Genomic DNA, 27462 nt, shown 5'->3' with positions numbered 1-27462 from the left:
TACCTGACTAACTGGTACTTAACATGTTCTCCTAAGCACAGTAACTCTCCCACTGAGAGAAACAACGTGAGTCAAACAAGAATATACACGCTTTGGAAATACTTTTCCAGAACTGTGACACTTGTTCCATTAGTCAATCTGGTACACTTTCAACAGGCATAAAACTGTTGAGTCTTAAAGGAAACAGTCACACAGAAAACAGAGAAGACAGGAGCTAAGTTTCAGAAAATTGAACTTCTGCAGAAAAGAGAATATGAGGACAAACTATGATCCTGTTGGGGTCAGGTCCTGTTAGAGGCCCTCAAAATGTTGCTGTAGTCCAAGCCACAGAAATTCCCACTATTTATCAAGCAAAGATAAAACTGCTATAATCTTGCAAATAAATTAACCAAAAAGAATAAAGGAAGAACTGAAAGCTGTAACATTTAAGCTAAGAGATAAATGTTTATACCTCTCCAAATGTCTACAGGTCTGTTATGCCTGACTTACTACTGCCTTTGTGTTTTCTGAAAATTAGGTTAATTTTTCTGGATAGCATTTTGTTGTCCTTGAGGCAAAAAATGGCCTAAAAGCCAGCCCTGAGGAAAGGAGGGACTCCAAGTAAAGACTCAGTTTTTGCTCCCCCAATGGTCAGTGCCATCTGTAAGCAGGGTGGTGGCAGAAGGGCAAGAGTTTTGGTCCAAAGTCTCAGAGAGAGGCTAAAAATTGTCAACTCCCTCCATGTCAGGGCCCTTTGCAACATTAAGTGTGGGAGAAACAAATAAATCATGTGAAATCTCTGTTGCTCTGCAGTGCTCTGTGGTCACATGGATGGCATTCCACATGGGTCTGCTGGATTGGGTGGCAGCAAGGGGCAGGTGGAGCATCTGGCACTGTCACCTGCTTGAGGTTTCAGTTCCACTGAACGGGGCTTGCTCTGTTTCAAAGCTGCAAAGTGAGCAAAATTTCCAATCTATTTCCAAATAAAATTGAATGTGTTGTTGATGGGGCCTGAAATATTGATGAACCCTCAAGATTTTTGTTTCCTGTACTCTGATTGATTTCTGGAGCCCAGTAAGTGTAAGAAGAGCCCTACACATGTGAAATGGTTCCCAGCTAAAATAATGGGGAAAAAAAAATCTCACAACAACCATCAAGATCTGATGCTTCTTTTACCTAGCTGGCTATAGAAGCCAAATTTGCTCCAAATCAAACCTGTGCCATTATTAATAAGAGCAAATGAAGTGCACCTGAGAAGGGAAAAAGTATTATGGAAATCAAAGCATCTGCTTCCCGTGGTCATCAGAGATTGTGGCAAGGAAAGGCATGAGTGACTAATTTGCTGAGAGAAAGTACTGCCTCAATAGAGTGGTTAAGAAGTTTCCCTAAAGCTGTCTTTGAGCTGGGCTTTCAGCTATAGATTTCAGTAAGCCTTCAGTGTTCAGGAAAGAATGGTGATTTCAAGGATGTTACTGGTGCTTGGTCTAGGTGGCTGCTTTGACTTTACACACTGCTTGCTCCTGGCCAGGCCTCGAACACGCAAGGTGTCCCCAGTGAAGCACAGGGAAAACTGCAACTATTGAAGTACATATTGCTGGCTTTAATACTATCTTTAGCTGAGACACAAATTGCTATATCTGAATGCATTTGGCTTTTGAAATGGTGTCAGAACACCTTGACGTTGTGTTTGGGTTCACACATCTCAAAAATTACATATTTGCTCAGTGTTTTTCCCACGGACACTAAGGCTGAATGAGGAGAGCCACTTTGTAGTTCCAGGCAGCAGCTGAATTTCTTCTGCATAGGTGGAGTTTTGCTCTTGACTTTGGTGGAGCTGCCTTTCATCCTGAGGCCTCCCACTGGACACAGAAAAGAAGGAGCAGGGTTAGAATGGATAGCTGAAGAATGGGCCATGGGAACACCTCTATCAGCCATGCTGTGACCTGCCTGAGTCTCTGCATTCTCCAGGCATGCCAGAGTGCAGTGGGCATGAGTCTGGCATCACAGAGAAGTAGCAGTGGTTTGCACATCCAAAGTTGCTACTTGGCTCTACAGAGGGGACTGACATGGCATGTCCTAAACCTGCACCAGCACAGCTTTGCTGTGAACCTTCCTCCATCTGTTCTGGGAGAGAAGAAGGACCTGTTGGATGTTGCCAAAAACAAGTCAGGAATTAGCTATAAACAGAACTGCTTTTGGATTAATTAATGAAATTCAGGGCATATTTATACTTCTGGATTGTTTTATTTGCTTTCACTTGTTTTTAGCTCAACCTTTTTGCCCTGTTTCCCCACACTCTGCTTGAGGCAACCTCCAGGTCAAAGAGGTGATGATGCAGCCTTTCCCTGACACCAGGCAGGGTCCTTCTCTTACGTGAGTGCCATAAACCTACTTTTGTCTTTCTCCCTGCTATGCCCTCTGGGAAGCAAAACACAGTTCCAAAGCCCAACATGTATTAATGAAAACTATGCTTTTAAAAGGATCCTCAGGACTTTTCTGTCATTTTTCTAAATTGAATGGCTACATTACCTCAGTATGGCAATTAATGACAATTAAATATAAATTGATAATGAGTATCTGCCAACTTGATATGATGTAGTCCTACCAGGCATTTCAGGCTCTTTCCCATGGAAATAATTATTCTTCAATTACACTGTTCCATCTTTGTCAGCTAGTGTATAACCTGTGTATGTTGCTTTTCAGATTAAAGAAAAGCTTGGCATGGTAACAGGGAAGAAGCATGGCATCTGCAATAAAAATGCCAAAATCCAGGAAGCTGCTCCAGAAGCCTGAGTACTGTGTGCAAAGCAGATGGTAGGAAACTGAGCACATAAGAAAATTCATGGGCTGTGTTGCATGTAACTGCATTGCTACATTTTATTAAAGTAAGTGTCCTTCAATGTGTGCAATATACTGAAATATATATTAAGCTCTCGTAATGCTCTTTGGAACAAGTGCCATTCTTACCATTTGTGCAATAAAATAAAGCAGTAGAGAGAGAAAGAAGATCATTGTGAACCATAAGGATGATTTGGAAAGAACTGTCTGCCTGTTCCGCAATGGGGAAAAACTCCATCTACTTCACAGGATGCAGTTTCCAACCTTCATCCTGAGTAATGAGCTGAGCCAGGTTACACATGAGCACGAACGCTTATTTAATGAATGTTACCATAGATTTTCCAAGTGCATTAGCAATCCAGTAAAATAATTCCCATGCTTCAATTAGATATGTGTGTATTTCCCCCCCCTATCTAATCAGGACAAGCTGAATTACATCAGACAGGGCCATCGTGCCTCCTTAGGCACGGGCTGGTAGTTGTAAGATAGCAGAGCACTGCATTCCTGGCACAGGCAGAGGATTATAACCTGTCAAGTCAAAGTCTTAATCTTTTCTCAGAGATGAGTCAGTGTTGAAATGACAGTCAGAACATGCACAGGCAGCAAGACAAAGATTTGTTATGGCTAATGGGAGCAGTAAGGGAGAAAACACTTCATCTGACTTTATCAAAAATGTAGAGCGCTCTGCTAAGAAGAACTACATTTATTGACAGTACTCATAAGAAAATTAGAAATAAGCAACCTAAACAGGCTACGAGACAGGCTTATTTTAAACCTTCTATTAGTTTTTATAAGTACACTGTAAATGTTTTGACATAAAAAGAAATGTGTCCTGTCATGTTAATCTATGAACCAAGAGGATTCAGGACTAACAAATCCCATAGCTAATACAGGAAAGAGTGAGATCAGCTGAGTGAAAAAATTAAACAAACCTATGGTAATTTCTGAATTGCTTAATGGAAAAAAACAAAATTACTGCCATTAATACCCTATCTCTTATAAAAATAACAATATTATACAGTATAATATACCTATTCAGGCGTGGTACAATAGAGAGGACTATCAATTCAGAGTAAATTCAGAAGTAATTCCTACGTTTCCCTTCAGCAAACAAGGAACACCTGTTTTTAAATTTTCACCTTTTTTAGAAAGAGATTCCTAAAAATATAACTTACATAAGCACTGTGCCACCTTCTTTTGAAGGATGCAGGGATGTGCAGCATCTGCTATCAGGTATATCAGACTAGAGATGAAGCCAAGCATGTGTCTTTTCATTGAAGCATTTTTTTTTGTTTGATTTTCAATTTTTTTTCTTTTTCCCTAAGAGACAGTAGGCCAAAATCCTATGGCCCCAAATCTGAGCGAAGAGAACTGAGAAAGCCTAGCAGGAGATACTGGCTCCATCCATGAAAGACTGCAACACTTCACTTAAAAACTCATAGAAAGGATGTTTAATAGTATTTTTCATGATAATTGGTGGCAGAAGGTTGTTAGGGTGTGACAGGCTTACTAACTGCTCAGGAAAAGTATTTGCTTTCCACTGCCTAAAGAGCAACTCCATAGTCAAAAGGCTCGCATAGAAAGATGGAGAAGTTGACTATAGAACTGCTTCAGTCACCCTATAACTGTCTCATTTCCTAGTGCTACAGAAGTGGACTATGTATCCTAGCAGGAAAAATTTAGATGGATGAAAATAAATGTAATGTTGCTAGAAAAAATATCAGGGTGAAGAGCACTTATATATCAAAAAGTAGTCACAGGTAGATAATTCAACAACAGGGCATCTGAGCTGAAGGACCATTTCACACAGCCACAAACCTTGGTTCAATCTTCTTCGTATGCTCTGCCTCTAGTTTTTTCAGACTCACCTTCCATTTTCTAGAACAGCTGCTTTAGATACAGCCTCATCATCAGAAAGCACATAACTTAGCAGGTGTATCCTATCAAATTCAATTTCTGACTGCTTTTTCTTTGATTCATTAAGCTTCCATTCTCAGGATGATCCATGGCAGATTGCAATCTTTTCCCATTTACAGCATACCAGGGACATTTAATTGTCTGTTCTGTAGAGATGAATTACTAACATACTCAGCCACAGAAGCTAGCACACATCTACATGTCATTTCTTCAAATGCCAAGGGTTTTTTTGGAGGTCAATCTAGCGAGTTTTTCAGAATCAATAGAGAGTGGTGTAGGAATAATAATAATTAGAAATGCCCTAAATGATTAATAATTAATTTAACATTAGCTGGGATGCCATATTTAAAAGTAGAAACATAAATACCAGTTTTAAGTGCAAAATATTACAAACATACCTCAATACCATGCCTTTTGCATAGGACCAAAATGTAAGTAGAATTAATAACTTTTTTCTCATAACTCACATTTTATGTAGCAGTGTGTGATGGAGGGGCATTTGCAGGCTGTAGGGTAGACAAAGACTGAACTATGTAATAAAATTCATGCATAAATTACTAATGGTACCCTATCTAAGGCTAACATATTGACTAACCCTCCTGTGAACATCAAACAGGTCAGTGCACTAAGAGGCTAATGCCTGTGGTGTTTTTCTTATGGGGGTTTAAAAGGAGAAGAAAATAACCCTGACTTTTTTCAGATGGTATTTTCACTGTGAGAAATATATGGGCTCATTTTGCAACACTTCTCTGAATTTCAGTTTAGGAAGCAGTTTTATGAAGTGCTGATACCCAGACTCTCAGTGGTGCTTAGAAACATGCAAAGCCAGAATGATAAAATAGCTTTAAAGTTGACTACAGTTAAAAGAGAGTAACTAGTTTTTACAGAACCTGACAGCATTTCACTCTCCTCCCATTACAGTTTGGAAGTTAAATATAGGAAAAAATAGGTAAAAGCCCCAAAATCATCTCTGACCTATGCAGTTCTTTGAAGTTTGTTAAATGGAGGCAATCTGGACAGACATTTAAGAGATTAACCAACATGTATATTTGTATAAGAAAAGGAAGTTTTGGAGCACTCATGTCATTGTATAAAGCTTACTAGCTGAACTTCCTGAAAAATGACTTAAGCCTAAGTGAGGGGGGGAGAGGGAATACTAAATTGTGCCTTATACTAAAAATTACTTCAGACAATCTCATTTTTTTCACTTAAGAAAATGTTCTTACATGACCATGATTTTTTAACCTGTGCAGTGTTTGGGACAGGGAGTGTCTCTTGCTACAGATTTGTGAAAGTATTTAGGCTAATGGGACTTGCATCTTGGTAATAATGGAATGAATTATTATAACTATTTTGTATTTATTAACATCTCATGCATGCACATAGAATATTTCTTTTCCTATGTTATTTATACAGAGCTACTAAGTGAAGCAAAATTGCATGAATGCCCCAGAGCCTGTTGTTGTACACCCAAAAGCTTATTCACTTAAATTGCACATATTTAGAGAGAGCTTTTGGATTCTCCTTGTTAAAAATAGCTTGGTACAGAAATACCCAGAGAAATTAGGACTGGAGGGCACTTTTAGGCTTGTCTTTACAAGAAATGGGGTCATGACCTCTTCTTTCTCCCTAAGGGTAAATACCATGGTGCAGAGGAATACTTTCCTCCCATGTATGAAAGCCTTGTCCATAGAGGATGTTGGGGACAGTCCTTGGAGATTATTTCCTCAGGTCAGTGACCAGGGCAGGGCTGAGCTCTAATGGGGACAGCCCTGGTGGCTTCGTGAGTAGCTGGGTACCAGTGCTTGAGCCTTCTCCTGACCGTTGAGAGCTTAGGGGGAGAGCTGTAGCCTGAGAAACTCCTGGTTCATCCCGTTACCTTCAGGCTGAATAAACTCTTTCCGCAGAGAAATAAGTTGACAATAAATATATGCCTTTTTCTTTCTGAAAAACCTCTGAAGATATGCATTGCACAGTCTCCCTAGGCAGCATATTTTGTAATTTCTCTATCCTTACTGTTTGAAATTTTTTGAGCACATTTAATCAAAATCTCTTTCGCTTCAGTTTAGGCTCTTTATTCCCTGCACTCACCACATGAGATCCAGAGCACATTATTTCCCTCGGCTTTATCAACACATCTGCATTTTATAAACAAAATATTTCTGTTTCCTTTAGTCTTTCCCTGTAGGATATTACAAAAGGGGTATGTCTTTTAGACGTCCAGTCATTCCAGTTGCTTCTCTTCAATTTCTACCAAATAGGTCCAATCTCTTCTGGAATCTCACAGTCTTAACAAGTGAGAATTAAGAGCCCTTACCCACAGAATCTTGCACAGTAAAGTTACTTCATGTCTCATATGCATGACATACTTTATACACTCTACTGCAATGTAGCTTTTTTCAGCACAGCATGTTGCCGGCTGAACATGTTTTTGACTCATGTTCAGCCTGCAATTCAGATCCCTTTTTGGTTCTTGTTGGTAGAACTGCTGTCAAATTCACATTTTCCAATTGTGTGTTTGTGTAGCTGATATTCCAGATGAATATGGAGTGTTTGCATTTATTTTATTGAATTGCATCCTGTGATATACATATAAAACTGATGAACTGGTTTTGTTGCAGTTCTACATATTGCTGATCTCCTGTCTTCAATCCTGCACCCTCCATATTTTTCATTTACTAGATACTGGCATCTTGGAATATTCAACAACTTGAAAAGTGTGTTCAGCGCTCTTCTAAAAATCTTTCAGTAGTATTGCTCTACTTCTGCTCTTTGTTTTGTATTCTCTAGTCTCTAATTTCTATTCCTAGCTGATAGCTTTCCGCAGCAAGCCTTCTTGATTATTTATGCCTCCTCCTTCAAAATGGCATTTAGCTTGGAAGAGTGTGCACTGGGATGGCATCCATTACCTCATGTTTTTAACGTGCTCTTGGCATCTCTTGTTATAGCAGAGAGAGCACAGGCTCTTTCTATGCTAAACAGCCCAGCAGGGCTCCTGCTTTCCCAAAAGAGTTGGGAAAGGATTTGGGAAGTTTATCATGTTTATCTTGGTTGTAAAGAACCAAGAACAGCCAGGTTTTAGCTGCTGGTTTTCAGACAATCCTGGGGTCACTATGCATACATTCTTTTGCAGAATGCATCAAGAAGTAGGGGTGAGAGGACCTGAAGGAAGGCAGGACTATTGGTATCAAAATTTCTAAGTCATTACTGTCAGTCTTTCTTTTTTTTTCTTCCCAGCTTCATTCCTAAATTCCATCAGTCACCACTAATTGCCAAGCAAAATGGGTAAACCACATTATGTTCCTCCTTTACAGGCTGGCTAAGTTATGCAGAATAACATATTATTATTCTTCATTATTTCTTGAGTGCAAGTGAAATGGATTGTGTAGCAGAGGTGACAGGTACCATTCTGGGAGATGACTGATTCTGACAATTATCAATCTAGATATTAATGTCATACTCTCTAACCCATACTATCTTTTAATATTTTTGTTTATCTCTTTTTATGAACTAGTACAAATACTTTCATTCATTTTCTCCCCTTGCATTTTACCAAAGGGTTAATACTTCTATGTAAGCAGAGTGGGATTCAAGGGCAAAACAACAATCAATATTACTAGAGGCTGTGGGATGTTAATTGTCCAGCCCTGCTTCCTGGTTTGTTTTGCTGTTGGCTTTTTTTTTTCAAATCTTTGCCTTTATTGATTCCCTACCTCCCCACTAATCCCTTCCAGAAAAAAAGGATGGCTGTCACATCTTTCTAAATAAAAGTGACAGCACGGATGGTAGTGCTCAGGTGAACAATCATAGGCTATTTGTACCAGGAATTGCTGATGTTATTGAGGGCAAGTGCAAGTAAACAGAGGTTACCCACTTGTTTAGTTGCTACCTATCCTCCACACAAAGTGCCATAACAGCACAGTCTGTGCATCCTAACATGTCTGAACAGCAGGCACCAAGCAGAGATGCTTGGAGGTGTTGTACCTGACACTTGAGAGCTCTCTAAATTTCTGACTGCTTTCTGAGACACAGCAGTGGGAGCCCAGGATGCCTGCCTTTGCACACTGGAGCTCTTCCACAGAGACCTCCTGCTCCAAAGGACCCTGTGTCCTTTCCCACCACTGCTGCTGCAAGAGCAGCTGGGAGAGCCAGAGCTGAACATCCCAAATGCCATGTAAACTGCCAAGACAGGCAATCACAGGGAGCCTGAAGGGCAGCTTTCTGCCTTCTGAGGACACCAGCTGGGCAGCCATCAGCAGAACTGGGGGAAGGAGAGACTGCTCCTATGGACAGCCGGTATAGAGGGGTCCTAATGAGTCTGCTTGTCTGGGAGCAGCTACAGAGGTGTATCTTGTGGCCCTGCACTACCTGAGTAAGGTGAGAGTTTGGAGAAATTCCACCACAGAGATATGGCCACTGCTGGCAGATTCAGGGCATTGTGGTGTCTAGCCACTACTGGTGTAGAGTGGAAGTTAGGCTACAGTCACATTCATGGATCTCTGCTCTGAGACAGGAAGAAATTGTCATTGTGCACATTTTGTATAATGAGTGAATGTGTGGAAATTTATTTTTCCCTCTGTTTTTTCTCTCTCATGTTGAACTTACCTTGTACCTGAGTGTATCTTCACCAGGTGTAACTTGAGCATGTCAAACACTCTCCTCCTGAAATCCAAAACTTCCAAAGTTTTATTCAAGCTAAACAGATAATATTATAAGCAAAAGGGACCAGAGCAAACACTTCAATATAACAAATGTTTGCTTTGTGCCATTATTTTATCTGACTCATATTATAGAGTTACTGTTTTTACCATAGGTAAAACAGCAGCAGGTTGAGCAATGAGCCACTATTCTCTTCACAAGGAAGAACAAAGGACAAAGCAGCCCTTGGTAACAAACATTTGTATGAGCCAGACTGTGATGAGCTTTGTAATAAAGGCAAAACAAGCCAAAAAGTAGAGGTTTGGAGCATCAAAAGGATGATGAGCAAGAACAAAAAGTCAGCAGTGCTGAGAGTGATAGATTGACACAAACACAGAGTCTTTGGAGTATGGAACATCAATATTACAAACAGATGAAAAGCAATTATAAATGAAAACAAAATCATAATATATCTGGAAAGAAAAGAAAGTTATCAGTCAGAGGGAGGGGCATTAATTAGGACATGCAAAGTAGGAAATCACTTAGAGACACAGAGCCCATTAGCAGCTCATAGCCCCAAGCTGAATTCAAATAGGAGACTCAAAAATGACACACACGGTCTGACACACATGGGGTACTGCTGTGATGAAAGCAAAACTTAGTTCTGCAGTGGTTTATGAAGTATGGTAGAATCCCCCTGAAGTGATGATGAAGCTTACTGATGAGCAGGATGGCAACACTGATCCAGACAAGGCAATGCTCAACCATGACCCCAGCACCCACACCAGAGAGATGAGACCTCCCCCCAGCTGAATGGGATGTCAAGGCTCCTCACAGATGAAACACTTTTCTTACACAAAAATACCCTTTTCCTACACATCAATTAATTCAATACACTTTTCTTACATATCAATTAACTCAGGATAGTGTCTACAGGTTCCTCAGATGCCGTCACCAGGCACAAGACAGACTCTGGTTGATGGAAGTTTCCAATAATCATGCAAAAGAGAAGCCCTGCAACCGTGAATCTCACTGATGAGCCTGGAGCAAAGTCTCACAGCTCACCAAGATGCCACACAGAGCTTTTGAAAGGCAGAGTTAGCCAGTAGGCAAAAACTGTCTGGCCTTGCAAAAATAATGGAGTCTATCATTACACACCTAGGAGATTCCCTGGCAACTCTTGAGTATTTTGTTAACAAGCCAAGGAATACAAGCATGAAATGACTCCTATGATTCTGAGAATATGTAAAAGCAAATGTGCATTTCAATAAGGAAATAAAATCACCAACTGGTGTGTATTTTGCAGTTTTAAACAATTCTGTGTTGCTGAAAATCTCCAGCTATGAGTCTTTCACTCAGCTCTTAATTTAATCATGTGAGGTACAAAGCACTAGAACTAAATTCACATGAATCCCTGAAAGACAAATGCCTCAGGAAAATAACAAATGCTGGAAAAAAAAGAAATTTTAAGATACATATTGGTTTATTTCAAAGTCCAGCAACTATTATTTCCAAAGTTGTTCAGAAAAAATAATGGAAAAACATAAGAGAAATTGCTGTGAAACAATGGAAAACCATGGAGAAGACACAAGCTGCAGGAGTCCTTCCTTAGAGCAACCTCTGGGGAAGGAAAACCTGTGGAGAGCAGCATTACAAAAGAGTTCTTGGTTTTGGCCATTGTAGTATTTGACAACATAGGAAAATGGGAATTCAGACTATCACTGGAGATAACAAATCTAAAGTTAATTTCCTAAACAGCAAGCTTGCCTGGAGAAGAACCTCTTAGGTACAGAAATGAGTCTATGCTGACATTTGTGGCCAGCACTGATGGGAAGTATCAATTGTTTAGAAAGAGAATAAATGTGCTGTCATAGAGGGTTACTAAAGGTGAAAAGGCAATTAACACTCAGGGCCTTGAATCCCTAAGGGTCACTGCCTAAGCCTCCTGAAAAATTAGTCCATATGTTCTGTATTATTTTCTTTGGCTGCAAAACAGATTAGGACTGTACAATATACACATGGGAAGTGGATGCAGCCTCATGTTGCTTACATTCACAAGAGATCCCCACATCCACTCTTTGGGAAAGAAACATATGGAAGTGCAGGTTATGCAAGTGTTCCTCTGCCTTTGGTGTTTCCTATTTCATGCCTTTGGTGTTTCCTATTTCGTCCTGCCACCTTATACAATGCTCTTGTGAGAGAGATCTAGACATAATCACACTGAAAGAGCACAAAATTTCAGAAGTGTAGTATTTTATGTCCTCTTTGACTTTATTGATCAGTCATTAGTTTTAGACTAAATGCTGCACTGTGATTTTTGATTCAGCTGCTGAAAAAACCTCGTCTATGAAGCCTAATCTTAATCTCTCATGCACTGAATTCATTCCTTAAGGTATGTCTAAAACTAAGACTGAAGTTTTGGGAAGGATTGTCTTTCTCCTGCCACATTTACTCTTGTATTTGTTATGGGTGTAACCATTAATGGTTCCATTGTGGTATGAAGAAGTATTTGTGAGGAAACTTCTGTCTCCAAGAAATGCTCTCATATGCCTCCAGCCACTCAGGAGTAAAGCAGAGATTGTGCCCACACTGTACTGCAGTGCTCATTCCCAGGATATTAGCAGACCTAAATGTTTTTGCTCAACTTTGACTTTTAAACAACCAGTTCTTTCTTTCAAATGAAGCAAAATCACTGCAGAAAAGATTCTTGGCAGTAGTTTTTGCTCTGGCTTCCTGAGGAATGCGCTCTCTTTAAAAACTGAATGAAAAACCAATGGCACATAAAACTGCCTCATGACAATGCTGGCAGTTCTACCAGTTTCTCATCCACCCACACTTACCAAGCACTATGCATTATGTTAGAATTGTGACTTTGAAATTATAACCTCTGAGGACATGCTTTTTAATCACCAGTATTTCCTTTTCTACTTTCAGAGTGTTGTGGAAGTGTTATTTGAATAGCGGGTACCAGATTTTGAATGTCTGCAGTGCTTACAATATCCTGTTAGTGATAGTATCAGAAAAGTCCTTCAGCTGAGACCTCTTGGATTCTCACACTCAAAGAAAATATTTTAGCCATCTGTTCACCTGATATTTGCTACAGCAGAGAAGAAAAAGCTCGGTATTTTCTAGTCAGCTTAGGTCCAGTGTGGAACACCTCAGTGTTCTTTTGGCTCCAGAAAACATCCTATTATGGCGAAAGTTTGGGTATTCCTGCTTTATATCTCATAGAATATATCCAAGTATGATACTTAATATGACTTTTAAAAGCCTCTTAAGCAATATTGACCTTCTTTCACATTAATCAATTTTTTTCTCAGCAACTGTAAACATCAACCAGTCTATAAAGATGAAAATGTTCTTGCTCTGAACAAGAAAGTTTCAAGTTTTGTGGCTGAGTACGTCAGCACCAGACTTCCAACATGACATGCAGAGCTGTAGACCCAAATTATAGGCCACTCCAAACACAAAAGTTTAAAAACCAGCCACTCCCCTCTTTCAAAAACTCTTTTGTATTCTTTTTGGTTTCTCTAAGAACACGTTGATGATGATGGTATTTTCCTACTGCATTTACACAAGCCTAGAGTTATAAAAGCCAGGCAGGCAGCACTATCCATCTGGAAGTTGATATTCACTTGTGTAATGGCTGCCCTGTGAATAGGGGAGACTTGCATAAACTCAGATTTGTGGGATATGATTTTTCTCAAGCTCTGCTTGCAGCCCAAGCTTCAAGTGTGACCTACACTGGTACCTAGTTGCAATTGCTCAGTATCTCTGAAAATCATGTGGTCCCCACGCACCGATAAGGAGCTTAACTCCATATGCTTTGCTTTGAAAAACTAGTGCTTTTTTTAGATGAAAATCTAAAAGCTATCATAGCATTTCAGACCAGTAATAAGATTTTATCAGATTATGATCCCTTTAGTGGCACAATGTGTGTTTTACCTAAATAGCCTGATGAGGCTCAAATGCCTCATGCTAGCCTCTTTCTGAGTGCTGTGTCACATGCTGAGAGCAGAAAAAGCTGGAATGTCACTGCTACCACATGGCCATGCCAAACAGCAGCAAGGATCTGACTGATGCAGATACACCCAGGCAGATGTGGCCAGCTATCCATGCCTCCTTCCCCTCTGCTCCCTGATGAGTTAAGACATTCACCCCCAGGGCAGTGTGGACAGTAGGTAATTCCCTTAGCCATACCCAAACTTGGGACACCGAGCTCTTCCAGTCCCAGCTCTGCACATGCAAGAGGTCAACTTCTGCCCCTTGTCACAGGCGAACCTCTTTGCTAATGGGGATGGTTTGGCATTCCTACCCAGTGCCTGTGCTATGTTGGCTGCTTGCTTGCAGTCATAGGCACATTATGGTGTGTAGGATGGGCCATCAGTGATTTCACTCAGTGTCTCCTGAGAGACGAGAGGCTGCTGAAAGCACTGATGCTAACCTGAGCGTTTTAGAAAGCCATCCCCACGTGGCTTATTGTTACACTGATTGCTGATAGCTTGAAACATCAGCTCTTGGGGTTCACTATCCTGAAACCATTCACGCGCACCCACGCCCGCACACACCACGAAGAGAAGAAAACGGTCGCATTCAGCGTTTTAGTGCTGCAGGTATGCAATGTATATAAACGTAGTGCGAGTGACGGGGCAATACTGCATTTCCTTACAGAAAAAAAGAAGTATAAACCACCCAGCGAACGTATGCTCCCCGGGAGCGCCCTGCCGCGGGCACAGCCGTTCCGCCTCCGCCGGCGGCGAGCAGCGGCCGCCCACGTTTCGCCGGCACGGGGCAGCCCCGCGGCGCTCTCGGGGTGCTCCACGCTCCGCTCGAGCTGCTCACGCCGGGCACGCTGACCCGTGCCGTGCCAACCCGAGCCGAGCCGAGCCGCTCCGAGCCACACAGCCCCGCCTCTGTCCCCGCCCCGGCCGGTCCGGGCCCACCCCCGGCGGCGGGGCCGCTGCGCCGCCGAGCCGTGCGAGGCTTTAAGCGGCAGGTGCGGGGGAGCGGAGCACACGCGTGAGCGGCGGCTGCTGCGGCCCGGCGGTAGCGGCGGCGGGCGCCTTTCGGCTCGGCGGGAGCCGCGGCGGAGCGGAGCATGTCGGTGGCGACCGGGGGCAGCGAGGCGGCGGCAGCAGCGGGCGGAGGCGGCGGGAACCGCGTTTTCTTCCAGAGCCCCCGCGGCGGCGGCGGGAGCGGCGGCTCCTCCGGCAGCTCCTCCCGGGAGGACTCGGTGTCGGCAGCGGCGGCAGTGGTGCAGGTCCAACAGCGGCGCCACCAGCAGGGGAAAGTGACGGTGAAATACGATCGGAAGGAGCTGCGGAAGCGGCTGGTGCTGGAGGAGTGGATCGTGGAGCAGCTGGGGCAGCTCTACGGCTGCGAGGTGCGGGGCCGGGGTCGCGGGGTCCCCGGCGCGGTTGCTGTCGCCTCAGTCCCCTCGCCCCCGGCATCCTCCTTCTGCTCCGAGTCGCATTTCGGCGCTGGGCAGAGGAGCGCTGTCACCGCCACCTCCAAATGACATTCCCGGTCCACCGCCTCCACCCTGCCGCTGCCCTGCGCCTCAGTGGTGCCTCGGCTCGGGGAATGGTGAAAGGTGTCCATGTCCTATAAAGAGGGTGTCCCCCGTGCCCTCCCGAGGGGAATAGGACGGGACTGCCCTTTGGGGACGGGCGGTAGCTGCCGCACGGAAGGGTCCTTTTCCCCCGTGGGGGCCCCGGCGGCTGCGGCAGGTCCGGGAATGCCAGGAGGTTCGTTCGCCCGCGGCTGTGGTGGCCGGGAGCCGCTGTCCCCGCAGCCTTCCCGGGCAGGGCGGACCGGGGCTCCGAGGCGCCTTCCTCGGGCTGGGCGGGCGTCGGTCTCCGTTAGACGCGAGCTGGCCCAGCGGCGGAGCCCGGCGGGTCCGGGAGCAGAGCGGTGTGCTGGGCACAGGGAGCAGGAGGAGGGAGCGGGACCTGCGCGGGGGATGCGCGGAGGCGGCTGGTGTGGAGGAGAGACTCCGGTGCGGGTACGGTCCCCTCTGGATCGTGGGTTTGCGTTATCCCGATCTACAAGAGCGGGGTAGATACTGGTCAGGAAATTTCAGTGAGCAATTCGGAGATCATTAGGACGAGAATCGAAGACGCTGGGGGCTTGTATGTACGTGATTTGTACGTATCAAATCTGTTTTTCTCTTATTCTGGGCAAAGAGCGAGTGTTGCCAGAATGAATTCTCTTCTGTAGAGGACAGATGAGCAGGAGGATGTTTCAAGATTGTTCAAAGAAATGGCAAATGTTGTCTTCCTTGTGGAGATAACGATGTTGTAAACCTAATCCCCAATGGATTCTATCTCCTTTCCACTTCGGGTATTTACTCTTACCAAAACGTTAGGGCTAAACTGAGGTTCACACATACTTTTCCCATCAGTCGTCTAATTCACTTTTGTTAGAGACTTCTGAAGTGAGATTTGTTGAAGCCAGATATAAATTTTGCAGCTAGCATGTCCAGGAGCCAACATCTCACTCCTGAGCATGCTGGAGCTAGGAAGACAAGAACTTGACAGCCCTTGAGGTGTGGATGTGAAAATATAAATAACCTGGATGGAATATCTAGCGCACACATAATACAAATGTTTAAAGAAACTCCTTCAATCTCACAAGTGATTTATTGGCAAATTTGTTAGAACGACACATAAAAAATGTGCATGTGTCAAGTTAAACCTCCTTAACTGTTCACATCCATGAGCTGTTGGAAGGAAAGATACAAATGAAAACTCCAGTTAGAAATAATAAAAATAAGCAGTTCTTAGTCTTCATCTTGGTGTGACTTGCCTTTCCAGTCTCATGACTTGTTTGGCCACATAGGCTGTAGGCTGTGAGAGTTTTCTGAGGCAGGAAGTGTTTACAGTTGTTTGTGTGAACTGATGATTCTGTGCCTGTGCAGGCTGATAACGTAGTTAGTGTCTGGCCTGCTGGATCCGTCCTCTGGTTTGACTCTCACTGCTCAAAAACACCAGGCCTGTTTGGGCTGAGTGCTTTTGACATACGGGTAAACTACTTCTGTTCATAAGAAAGGATGTGGTATATAGGAGCAAAGCCCAATGGAATTGTTGCTGCTCTTCACAGTATTCAAATCACAGGCTTGTTGCACAAAAATAATTCATTCTTTTCCTTGTTATAGTTATTGCTTCCAACTAAAGTAGAAGGATGTATGCTTTAGAAGGTCTCTATTAAGGTGGAGACCATATATAGCTGAATAAAAATAACTTGCTAGATGGTTTGGTTTCTGAAGTGACTTTTAGGGGGAAAAGTGGTTTAGAATAACAGAAAAAAATGCTTTTAGATTTGAAGGCCAAGGGCAAAATATTTAAGTCATTTTCTGCTCTTCTTTGCTATTATGCATCAACTCTATCCAGAGTCAGCACAGATGATGGTAGTGAAAAGGTCAAGCTATTAATATACTATCAGAATAAAGTTGAAGATGTATGATAAGTGTAGTGATTAAAGACAATAGCAATTTAATGCAAGATGCTTTGCTTGAATCTGCTTGAATTACTTCTAGGCTTAGAGATGTAGCTCTCAGGCTGAAATTTAATCACCTATGAAGACCGTTAATAACCCTGTCTGAGGGCAGGTTGGGAGGGGGTTGGGAATTGCTCACTTCAACTTCTATGGAAGATCTACAGTAACTTCTCAATGAAATGACATTTACATTCTGTAATGATCTAAAATCTTCCAGATTGTCAGAAATAGCCATTGAATTTTTAATCCTGGAAAAGCTAACCAATGTCAGTGTTTCATTGTTACTCTGATTCAGAGCTCTATTTCTAAGGAGCAGTGCACTTCATTTCTGGGAAGAGCAGAAATAAGTAGAGGGTGCTTGCAATGTGGTGCACTGAAAGTCTGTAAGAAGACTTGCATGTCTCTTTGTTAGACTGCATAAATGTAGTGCCTGCTCACTGTTTTCCATTTAAATGATGTTTGCTATTATGCTAAGATTCATCAGTAAGTGGATACTTACAGAAAGATTCCCTTTATTTAAAACTAAACATGTACTCAGTCTCTCAAGTACTTGCAAGTTAAGTCAGCTATAAGCCTGTCTTGGCATGGCAACAGAGTTTAGGAGATGAGGTTGGGAAATAACGAGACAGGTTTGTTTGTGTTCTTTTTCTAGTGGATCTTGTCTTTACTGGTACATTTCTAGTTTTAAAAATTGTATGCCAAGCAATATAATGGTGTTGGGAGTGTGACTTAGGAGGAGGCTATTTTTAATGCAGACCTCAGTTATATGACACAGAGTTTAGCTTTAGAAAGGTTACTTCCACATGATGCAGACTCTAGGGATAAAAGACCCTTTACCTGAATAGTAAAGGTTATCAAGGTAGAAAACTTTAATAGGACCAGAGAGACTTAAGCAGGATTTGTTTGGCACCAGAAGCTGCCAGGCTAACATACTCAGGTCAGGTGCTGCAGGTGATGTTGGTCTGGCTGTCTGCTTCTGGGACTGCTTCATTAAAAAAAAAAAAGTTTTATAACCTGTTTGTTCTGGTTTCTGTGAGTGGTGAAACTGAGGTTATGGTTGCAGGTTAGTATATTGAAAATGCAATGCTTTAGTTGCAGGACTTGAACTGGCTTCAGTGTTGACCTTTATTAGGTATCTTGGTACTAAAAATAGTTTCTCCACAGATGCTTTGTGTTTTGGGCTAAGTCCATTATTGGTTGAGAATTGCAAAATAATGCTGCATAAGTGCGACTTACACCATCACTATTCATTCCCTGATGGCTTGCAACTTGTAGCTGAGCATGAAAATGGTGACTGATCAGTTTTCCAAATGTATGATCTATGTTGTGTGCACCTGCCAAACTTGTATGACTTTGTGTATGAAAAACAGACACCACTGGACTTGTCCCCAGAAACCATTCAGTTTTGCAGGTGAGTTTCTGTGCTCTGGGGTCCTGTCTATCCAGAATTATAGCATTTGCTATAAATGGTACACAGATTTTTGCACAATAATGAAGAAAGGATTTGCTTGGGCTATGGATTTGTTGCTGACTACTTTTAATGTAGAGATTTACATGTGCAAATCAAATGAGCCCCTAGACTTTGCACTCTAAAAGCTAAATACAAGACTTGCCTTCTGAGATATTGCTGAGCTTAGCTGAGTAATCAACTATTTTATTAGAATATGTCTAGTGATATATGGAAGTCAGTGCTTGGCAGGGCATATGATGTTGGTCTGGAAGTACCAGAGTGTTGTGTCCAAGCTTATATTTTTCCATTCCAGGAATGGCAATACACTGAGATTGTGTGTAAAAATTCACTGTACAATAAAATGCAGTTGGAAGAGCTGCCCGTAAAGGCCCTTCAGGGATTTCCATTAAGAGTACAAATCCATGTCAGACTGAGAATTGTTTTGTGTAAGATTTTCTTCCATCTTCTGGTATAGATACTGCAATGACAAGAGTGGCATGAAGCACTGAAATGGGCAGGGATTTCATGTTGGAGTATGGGAGGGAAAGGAGCAGTTTAGCTCAGTCCTGTACAGATCAAGAGCTCCCTTTGCCTGGTTGCTCAGTGACTGCGGAGATCACCCTCTTTGTCTGTCTTCCTGAAGCTGCTGGGATATGCTGACATTTCCCTCCACACACTATCTTTTCTAAAACAGCCTGGTCAGCATGCTGCTAAAGCTGCCATGTGGTGATGTGGACCTGATGGTATGATCAGGTACTACTTATGCCTCAGGCTCTAGTGAGGTAATGTTTGAAATTTATTATTCATTTCTCAGAAAGGCGTTTGGTAAGAAAATCCACTGAATAAAATGCTACAGAAGCAAACTTTTGCCTACAGTCTCACTCTTTGAATAGACTTCTAACTTGGACTAAGATCTCAGAAATGGTAATTGCATGTGGATTCCTTTCTCAATGGATTAGAAGTGGAAAGAGGATGAGAAGGATCTGAGAACTAGAGAGAGTGTCACTCCTTTAAAAAGATGCAAGTTAGTAGGAGGCATAATAAAGGATTTCTTTCTTTAGGAGATTGAATGTTGCAGTTCAGATGCATTGGAGTAAAGAACTTGTAGATCCACCGAGGTGCTTAGAAAATTATTTGAATTCTTTATTTTGGACAGCTCTTACAGATCTCCACGTTGTACAGCACAAACTTTGGTGTACTCTCTTGAGGGCAAGGAATACTGGGCAACATACTTGTGTCAGTTGAAGAGTTTCTGTGATCAGAGATCTGTAAAGGACACAGGCTAGACAGGTGTAGCAAAGGCTTATTCTATCATGTAGCAACCACAAAAGGCATTTGAATCCCAAGAGCAGAAAATGGGAAACCTAAGAAATGCACGTTGTCTTAAAACATACTTTGTAAAATGCACGCAGTTCTTTTTGGAGGAGGAGGCTTAAGGATCTGTGAGGGTGGCAAACACTTGATTGTGATAAAGCCAGAGCCTTTTGTTTCTAAATGAACTTAACATCTTGCCTTAAGTTCTAAAGACCCTACTCTAGCAGGAAGTGTACTAGTATTCAGCTACTGAACTTGCCTTCTTTTTGCATGCAACAGTGCAAAGGAATTCAAGGAGAGAAATTCATCACAGTCAGGTGCAAGGTTCTGCACATGGGTCAAAGCAGCCCTGACCACAAATACAAGTGGGGTGGAAAATAGATTGAAAGCAACCCTCAGCAGAAAACTTGGGGATGTTGGTTGACAAGAACCTCAATGTGAGCTGGCAATGTGCACTTGCAGCCCTGAAAGCCAGTTGCATCCTGGGCTTCATTAAAAGCAGCATGGCGAGCAGGTCAAGGGAGACAGTTCTTCAGCATTTGCTTCACTCTTGTGAAACCCCACCTGGAGTGCTGCATCCAACTCTGGGGCCTCCAGCATAAGAAGTACATGGACACTTTGGAGTGAGTCCAGAGGGGGGCCACAAAGATGATCGGGGGCTGCAGCACCTCTCCTGTGAAGGCCAAGAGCTGGGATTGTTCAGCCTGGAGAAGAGAAGACTTCAGGGAGACTTAGAGAGGACCTGAAAGATAGTTTGAGAGGGGCATGTAGTGAGAGGACAAGGAGGAGTGGCCTTAAACTGACAGAGGACAGGCTCAGATGAGGTAATAAGGAATAAATTCTTCACTGTGATGGTAGTGAGGCGCTAGAACAGGTTGCCTAGAGAAGTCGTGAACTTTGCATCCCTTGAAGTGTCGTTGAAGTTGGATGTGGCTGGCCTAGTGGAAGATGTCCCTGCCTATGGTGGAGGGATTGAAACTAGATGAGCATTAAGATCCCTTCCAACCCAAACCTTTTTATGATAGCAAGAAAATAATTTTTTCTACTATTTGATCTTTCTTTAGTCTAGATGTCATTTCTGTGCTGGTCATGGTTCATTGTTGTATCTGAATTAGCAGCAATATTCTTGACTTCCAATTTAAAGCTTCACAACACAGATTATTGCTCAGCAGCTTTCCATAGCAATTGTTTTGTCCTTTTCCTCTCTGTTCAAGATTCAACTGGTTTCTTTGCTGAAGCAGTAGGTGTGGTTGTTTTATAACAAGGTGAATAAATAATTGATTGCTTACATCACTTAAGATTTTATAATTGTACTTCTTATTAACAGTAGCTTCCAATCTTTGTGGCTACAAAGACTCTTGTGCCTTTAGGCAAATTGTTTTACATAGAGCTGGTTCTTGATTATCCAGGGTTACAAAAGAGAGGAGGGGGTGGGTGGGAGAATAAGGATACAATGGAAAAACTGTGGATAAAAAAATAAATGGTAAAGTCTGCCACAAATCATACAGTGAATGTACAGCTGAAGGGGAAGAGGGGGAACTGGTCATTAATCTGCCCCTTTTAATCATTCAGGTTTATAACAAAAATTCATTATATTGCTTTTGGGCTTGAGTGTAGCTTGGATGTGTTTGTACTTGTAGCACAATTAAACTACAACATGGATGATCCATCCCCAGGTTGTTCTTTGTTGAAGGTGCTGGGCTGACTTGAGCACTGTTGGTTCCTTGTGTTATGACAGTCTCTCCTTATTCTCTGTGCTTTCCATTAGCTGATCTAACCTGTGCTGTCAAAGCAAATGCCTGAAACAAAAATAACCCTGTTTAAATGAGGAAAATACCTATTTCATGGAATGTTTGACTCCTCTTATAAGGCATAGGGAATATTTCTAAATAGGTCCTGAATGTAAATAAAAAGATGTGAAGTTAAGTCTTACTTCAACCAGAACAAGTAGTGTGATAGTTGACTCTCATGACCACCCTAAACTCATTCTCTTTTGATTGATACCTTGCAAAGTCTGGCTGAGCATGTTGCATTCTCACATTTCTCACTTTAGAACAGGTTATCAGCCACTTGAAAACACTGTAATGGGACTTAAAACCCAACCAAAAAAGCCTATGTGGTTTGTAGAGCATACTACTGTACATAATGTGTACATACTTTACATAATATTTTGACAGTGCAGGAGATACCAATGGGGGAGAAAAAGCTATCCCGTCTCTAACCTGATTCAGTCTGACTTATGGTCCCCTTGTCTCTTGTCACTACTGGTGATAAAGCAGCAGCAGCAATATCAAAATATTCTTCCAGTCTTCTCTTGCCTGCAGTATTCAAAAGCCAAGCTCTCATTTTTCCCTGCCTTACATCTAACTCCAGAAACTTCTATTTGACAGCACAAATTGAGCAGGTTAGATGTGGCCATCCATCTTTGTCACCGCAGCTTTTGGCTGCCTGTTGTAAAACATGAGCAGCTTCTTTTGCTGTTCTCCCATGTGACACATGGAATTATGGAAGTCAAGATTTCTAGAACTTATTAATGCTGGAGAAGGGGGTATAAAATCTTAATTGTATGCAGTCCCTACAGCAGCAGTACAACTTTATTTCAAAGGATAGAATAAATTTAGCCTGTTAAAGATCTTCTTGGAACAAGGAATTGCTTGGGCAGAGGTACACACTGAAACAAATCAAATCTTCTTTGAAGTGATAAGTATTTAATTCTGAGCATCACATTTCATTAGCAGAACTGTTACCTCCCCTCCCCACCACTCCCTCCCACCCTGGAAGCATATCATCTATTCTAGGAACCAGTTTAGCATGGCATCTTAAATTATTTTCAGGGAACACACAGACTGCAGCCCCAGAAGGCATCTTGTATATTTTCAATCCATGTGATTATTTATCAGTAGCATAGATCTAGTGGATCTAAATATAGAGAAAAATCATAACATGTTACTATAGGTCTTTAATTATTAGAACACTTGTAGATTTTTAATTCAGTGCAATACTGTTCAGCCTGTAAAGCAAAGGTAGTATAGAAGATAGCATTAATGAAGAGGCCTAATGGTAAGTAAGTGAATGGCTAGTGTGTGTAGTGGTGCTAGTCTAGAGATGACACTTCTAGTGGTGACTCAGAAGAGTTCACCATTCCAAATATGCTGCCAACAAGAGGATCAGACACACTTCAGTCCTCTGTGTTGGACTTCATGAAGTGCAAATGATGGCACAATCAATGCCTAATGAAAATCCTCTTACCAGACTGTCTTAATAGGATTACTTTCCAGAACACAGAACTGGGAAGGATCTCCTAGGTCACATGGTCTGCCTTCTTATTTGCAGATAAGCTCTTTGCATTTGATGTAATTTTTTAATGGAGTAACTTGGCTACATGGTGTTTCTTTCCACATTATTTTATGTATTTAATTATTACTTTTAAACCCTTTAGGCACTAGGATCTTTCCCATCCTTTCCATAAAATGTAGAAAGACATAAATGAAAGACCAGTACTTGCTTGGAATGTGCTTGCTTGGACTTTCACTCTGGGGTGAAGTTTAAACAGATTGCAAATGTGCTTTACTGCCTCTTCTTACTCTGGGCATCATCAGACTCAAGTGATGACCACAGCTAAGGGGCAGAAGTATTAAGACAGTGATTCTCCTGTAGGTCGCTTAATACCTTATAACAAAATCCATCTTTTGAGTACATCTGCAGATTCTGGGAGAAATATGCTTACTAATAGTTCATGGAATTCATTTAGCACTCCGTAGAAAATATGTTAGTGGCTTAAGACCCTAACTTAATTTAGCACTTGAATGATAAATTTTTTGAAGTAGATATCTAAATTAACTCTAGCACGATACAAGTGATTAGTTCTACTTTAGGTGACTGGTATATAACATTTTGACATACTTTAAACACAAAGAATAAGCCTTTACAGTTGGTTGGTTTACATTTTAAAAGAGTACCTGAAGCATGTAGTGCACTTTTTTTTGTCAGAAGAGAATTCCAGATGTTCAGAAATAAACTATTGTCTTTTTATTTTTGTTATGCTATCATGCCATTTTAGGTTTATAGTAAAATTTTGTACTCCTGTTTTAGGTGTGTTGAGGTAAAACTGCATACATAATCTTCTTTCTTAAAACATTAACAAAGCTCCCTAGAATTTGGATTATGTTGATATCGAAAACTGAATCCTTTCTGAGTGCAGAGACTGGTGAGGGGAAGGAGTGCTGGTGGTAACTAGCTCACTGGCAGCCAGAAACATTCCAGCTCTTCAGCTCTTGCTGCGGTACTGCCTAGTCTGCTTAGCTACAGATTTAATCAACTTGCTTATAGCTAGCCAACTACTTTTTGTTTATTAAATCCAAACTCTTAGGCAGAAGATTTGGTTTAGTGTCATGAAGTAATTTTGATAACCAGAGAATTCATTTATAAGAGGAAGCAAATACTTCACTGTATAATCTGGAGACTGTCTTGTCTCAGGCTGGGGGCAACAGAGGCTTCCAGGACTCGTTTTGTAAAAATCAACACCTAAACAACGTCTCTGCCTTTTTTTCCCCAGTATGTCTCTGAACACTTTTTATCTTCTTTATTTTAGGTTCTTATCAGATTTCACCTTAAAATATGTAATGATTACATTGGAATTGTTAGCTCTTGCTCTTAGTTAGTAGTTTGCGGTGCATTTAATGTAGCAAGTGGAAGGAGGTGGGACTATGTGCCAAAATACTTTTCTGAGAATCTGACAGTAAGAAGAAGCTCTGGAATCAAACAGGGGTCCTGTATAGTCTTTAGCTCCCTTCTCTTTTTGTCATCCTTGGTGGGATAGTCACAGCAGGTTATGCCACCTCCTGGATCTGGAGTTGTTTGTGAATTCATTTTAAAGATCCCTCAGGCACTTTTCCATGTTTTGCAGTTCAGGGACTTGCCCGTGTAGCCAAGTGGTGTCTCTGGCCCCCAGGGAAGAGGAGTGTCTGCTTTAAAGCATGTTAGAACTCCTGCTGATATTTCTTGACACCGGTGGACCAGAGCCAAGATGCATTGACTGCCAGTCCCTGGCCTGCCTGCTGCTCCAAATGAGTATCTGGGGGGAGGGAGAGTCGTCACTGTGTAGAGCACACTGCTATGCCCAGGCACCACTTGGAGGAGTGACTTTCTACAAAGCATGAGAAAATCTCTGTATCTCTTGCATGCATGAATTTCTTCAAAAAGATTACATTGCTTCTAGATTCTGCAGGAATGTAAGTGCACTTGTTTTGTTACAACTGAATAAAACATTCCTTCCCCCCACCTCAGAAAACAGACTTCTTGTCTCTCGTGTTAAATCTTAAAAGACCTAATACTTCTGGCTAAAGAAATAATAATGATTGAAAACTGTCTCCTGTTCCAATCAGTAACACTTTAATTGGCTGGTAAGATAAAAATGTGGTGAGAAGACTATGATTGTGTCAGATGCTTGATGTACCCATACTGTATGACTTCTATTGCAGAAGTCAATGTACATGCAGCTTCTCAGTGTAAAGAAAATCAATACCGGAGACTAACAGATTGTTTTTACAGGGCTGCTGAAACTGAGATGAGGAGAGCCATTTAGTAGGCGTCATTATATCACGTGCTCTTTCCTTGTGTTCTTTCAAACAATCTGATGGAGTAATTAATCCTTGAAGTGCCCCAAGAGACAAACCTACTTAATTGCACTGCTGTTTAGCCTAAATTCCCAGACTGCAAAGGACCTGGTGTTGATCCTGTTTGATCAAAATTTTTACATGGAGCATATATTCCTTAGGTTTTTTCCATCTTCTCTCTTAGAAAAAAGCTATCAATCTGTCAAATTTGACCTAGTGTGGCATGGTCCTAGTCATTATTTCATTCTTGCTGTAGGCAGAATTATGTAGAAATTGCAGGGAAGCAGTCAGCTGTGCCTGTTGTTGCTTGGAGATGGAGAGTGACCTGCTCTTGTGAATCGCAGAAGGGAGGTATGTCCTGTGACGACTATGTAGAAAATCATTCCACTTGCATAGTCATCAAGGCAGCAACATTTAAGCCTGGTGGCCTAAGCTCTGTGCCTCTCAAGAGTGGCTAGGTAACAGTGGTTTGGTGTACAACCTGTATTTGCTAAACTATTTGCCAAACTATTTCTGCTTGATGTGAAAGTGGATGATGACTAAAAACCATGATGTGGTGTTTTGTTTAGCATAAGTGACATCCAGGCATAGACTTAGCACATCCTATTTTTGTATTGAGAACACAAAGCATTTGTTTTGGAGACAGCCCTTGATTTTCAACAAATGTCTTGTTGAGATTAAATCTATGTTATGGGTATGGTTAGGATGTGTTGAATGCTTCTGTTCCACTGCTCAGTATAGTCTGTGATCAATGCCTCTTCTTCATTTAGCAATTTCACACTCTGGTGATTCCTTTAGACTTCTGTAGAGATGCACAAATTAGACAACAATTCCTTAACCAGCATGTTCTGGCTGTATTTGGATAAGTTGTTTTGACAGTTCAGTTATGAAAACAGCAAAATAGTGGTGTCAGTACTGAAGAAGATTAAATGAAGTCTGTGACTGGGTATCAGTTTCTTCTCTATGCTTACTAGTGACACTGAAGCTGCAGAGTGCAAGGTTCTTTGAATAATGAGCACAGATTTAAATTTTAAAAAAAAATTAACCAGCAGAATTGGACAAATGGAATACCTGATGTGCTCTACTATGACTAGCAGTTTCTTCTTGGAAAAACAGGCATTTTGATATAGTAAAATCTTTTCCCTTAATCACATCATCTCACCAATGATTTTTTTTCTGTATTGTGCTAAAGATGATAGAGCTGCAGCCATTGTAGCAGGGGATTCACTTTATTTATTGAAGTTATGGGCACAATGAGGTGAAGAGTTCTCAAAATTGTATTTCATGTGATACTTGTTGTTCATCATTTAGTAGCAATGGCATGAATCCCAGAGAACTGCTGTGTCTTGTGTCTTGCCCACACCCCCACCTGCTGGCTATAACCCCGTGGTGGATGATTTATCCTCTTAGGATGCATACCACAAGGACCCATCTCCTGCCTTGACAACGGCTCTGAAATATAAGTGCTTGAGAAGTTGGAGTAATTGGTAACTTTTAAAAAAAATCTTTGTCCTAGCAAGTCATAGCTGTCCTAGCTGTCATAAACACCATGCCTTTTACTAGTGGAGAACAAATATACCTCTGTCCTCTAGAGCTTGTTTCTGTGTCTCTGCACTAGGCAGCAGAAGGATTTTCACTGCCTCTGAATGGGAAGTGCTGGGTTGTCAGGGCCAGGTGGGAAGAGATTGGAGAAGAAAGTGGAAAGTTGTTCCTGGAGAGGCAGAACTAAGGTAGAGATGGCAGTAAGCATGTATAAAGTGTGTAGTAGGCTGCCTGCCTCATTTCCTCATTTTTCTTTCACACTAGCATGTACTTCAGATCCAGGTGTGTAGGTGTTTGTCTCTTTGGCCAAATTCTGCTGGCTGGCTTTTGCCAGTTTGATAAATATAAGTAATTTTTCTTCTGGATTGCTTTCTTCCTGTGCCCTCAAGTCTCTGATCAAACTTGTCCCCTGTGTCTTTCTCTACTAAAGACTCACAGAAATATTCACGGTAGTGAAAGAGAGAGCTACAGAAGTCAGGGGTTGTAAGGACAAACGGGATTGACAGTAGTTTGCTATAAGCTTGCTTCTCTTCCTCTAGATGTTGCTCTTTGGACAAACAGGAGCTGGAATTTAGGAAGACTTGTTTGAATAATGTTTGAAGCAGTGCCACTACTGGAGAGCCCATTGGAGGCAGGTTAGAGGTTGAAGTAGTATGGTTGCTATCAACAACT

General features: G+C 41.8%; 2 protein-coding genes across 2 annotated transcripts in view; one reads left to right on the top strand and one right to left on the bottom strand.

Moving 5' to 3' along the window:
- LRP11 (LDL receptor related protein 11) overlaps positions 1 to 14472 on the bottom strand; it is a 65361-nt gene extending 50889 nt beyond the window's left edge. The window contains exon 1 of the mRNA XM_058801489.1: positions 14065 to 14472. Within this exon, the coding sequence (XP_058657472.1) occupies positions 14065 to 14472 (408 nt within the window). The remainder of the gene's footprint in view (positions 1 to 14064) is intronic.
- Positions 14471 to 27462, top strand: part of PPP1R14C (protein phosphatase 1 regulatory inhibitor subunit 14C) — a 51124-nt gene continuing 38132 nt past the window's right edge. Inside the window, exon 1 of the mRNA XM_058802290.1 lies at positions 14471 to 14755. Coding sequence (XP_058658273.1) covers positions 14471 to 14755 — 285 coding nt within the window. The remainder of the gene's footprint in view (positions 14756 to 27462) is intronic.

Source organism: Ammospiza caudacuta, chromosome 3, assembly GCF_027887145.1.
Source record: "Ammospiza caudacuta isolate bAmmCau1 chromosome 3, bAmmCau1.pri, whole genome shotgun sequence".
Taxonomy (NCBI): Eukaryota; Metazoa; Chordata; class Aves; order Passeriformes; family Passerellidae; genus Ammospiza; species Ammospiza caudacuta.
Note: the sequence above shows the minus strand (reverse complement) of the source record. Positions and strands in the feature narration are given on the sequence as shown.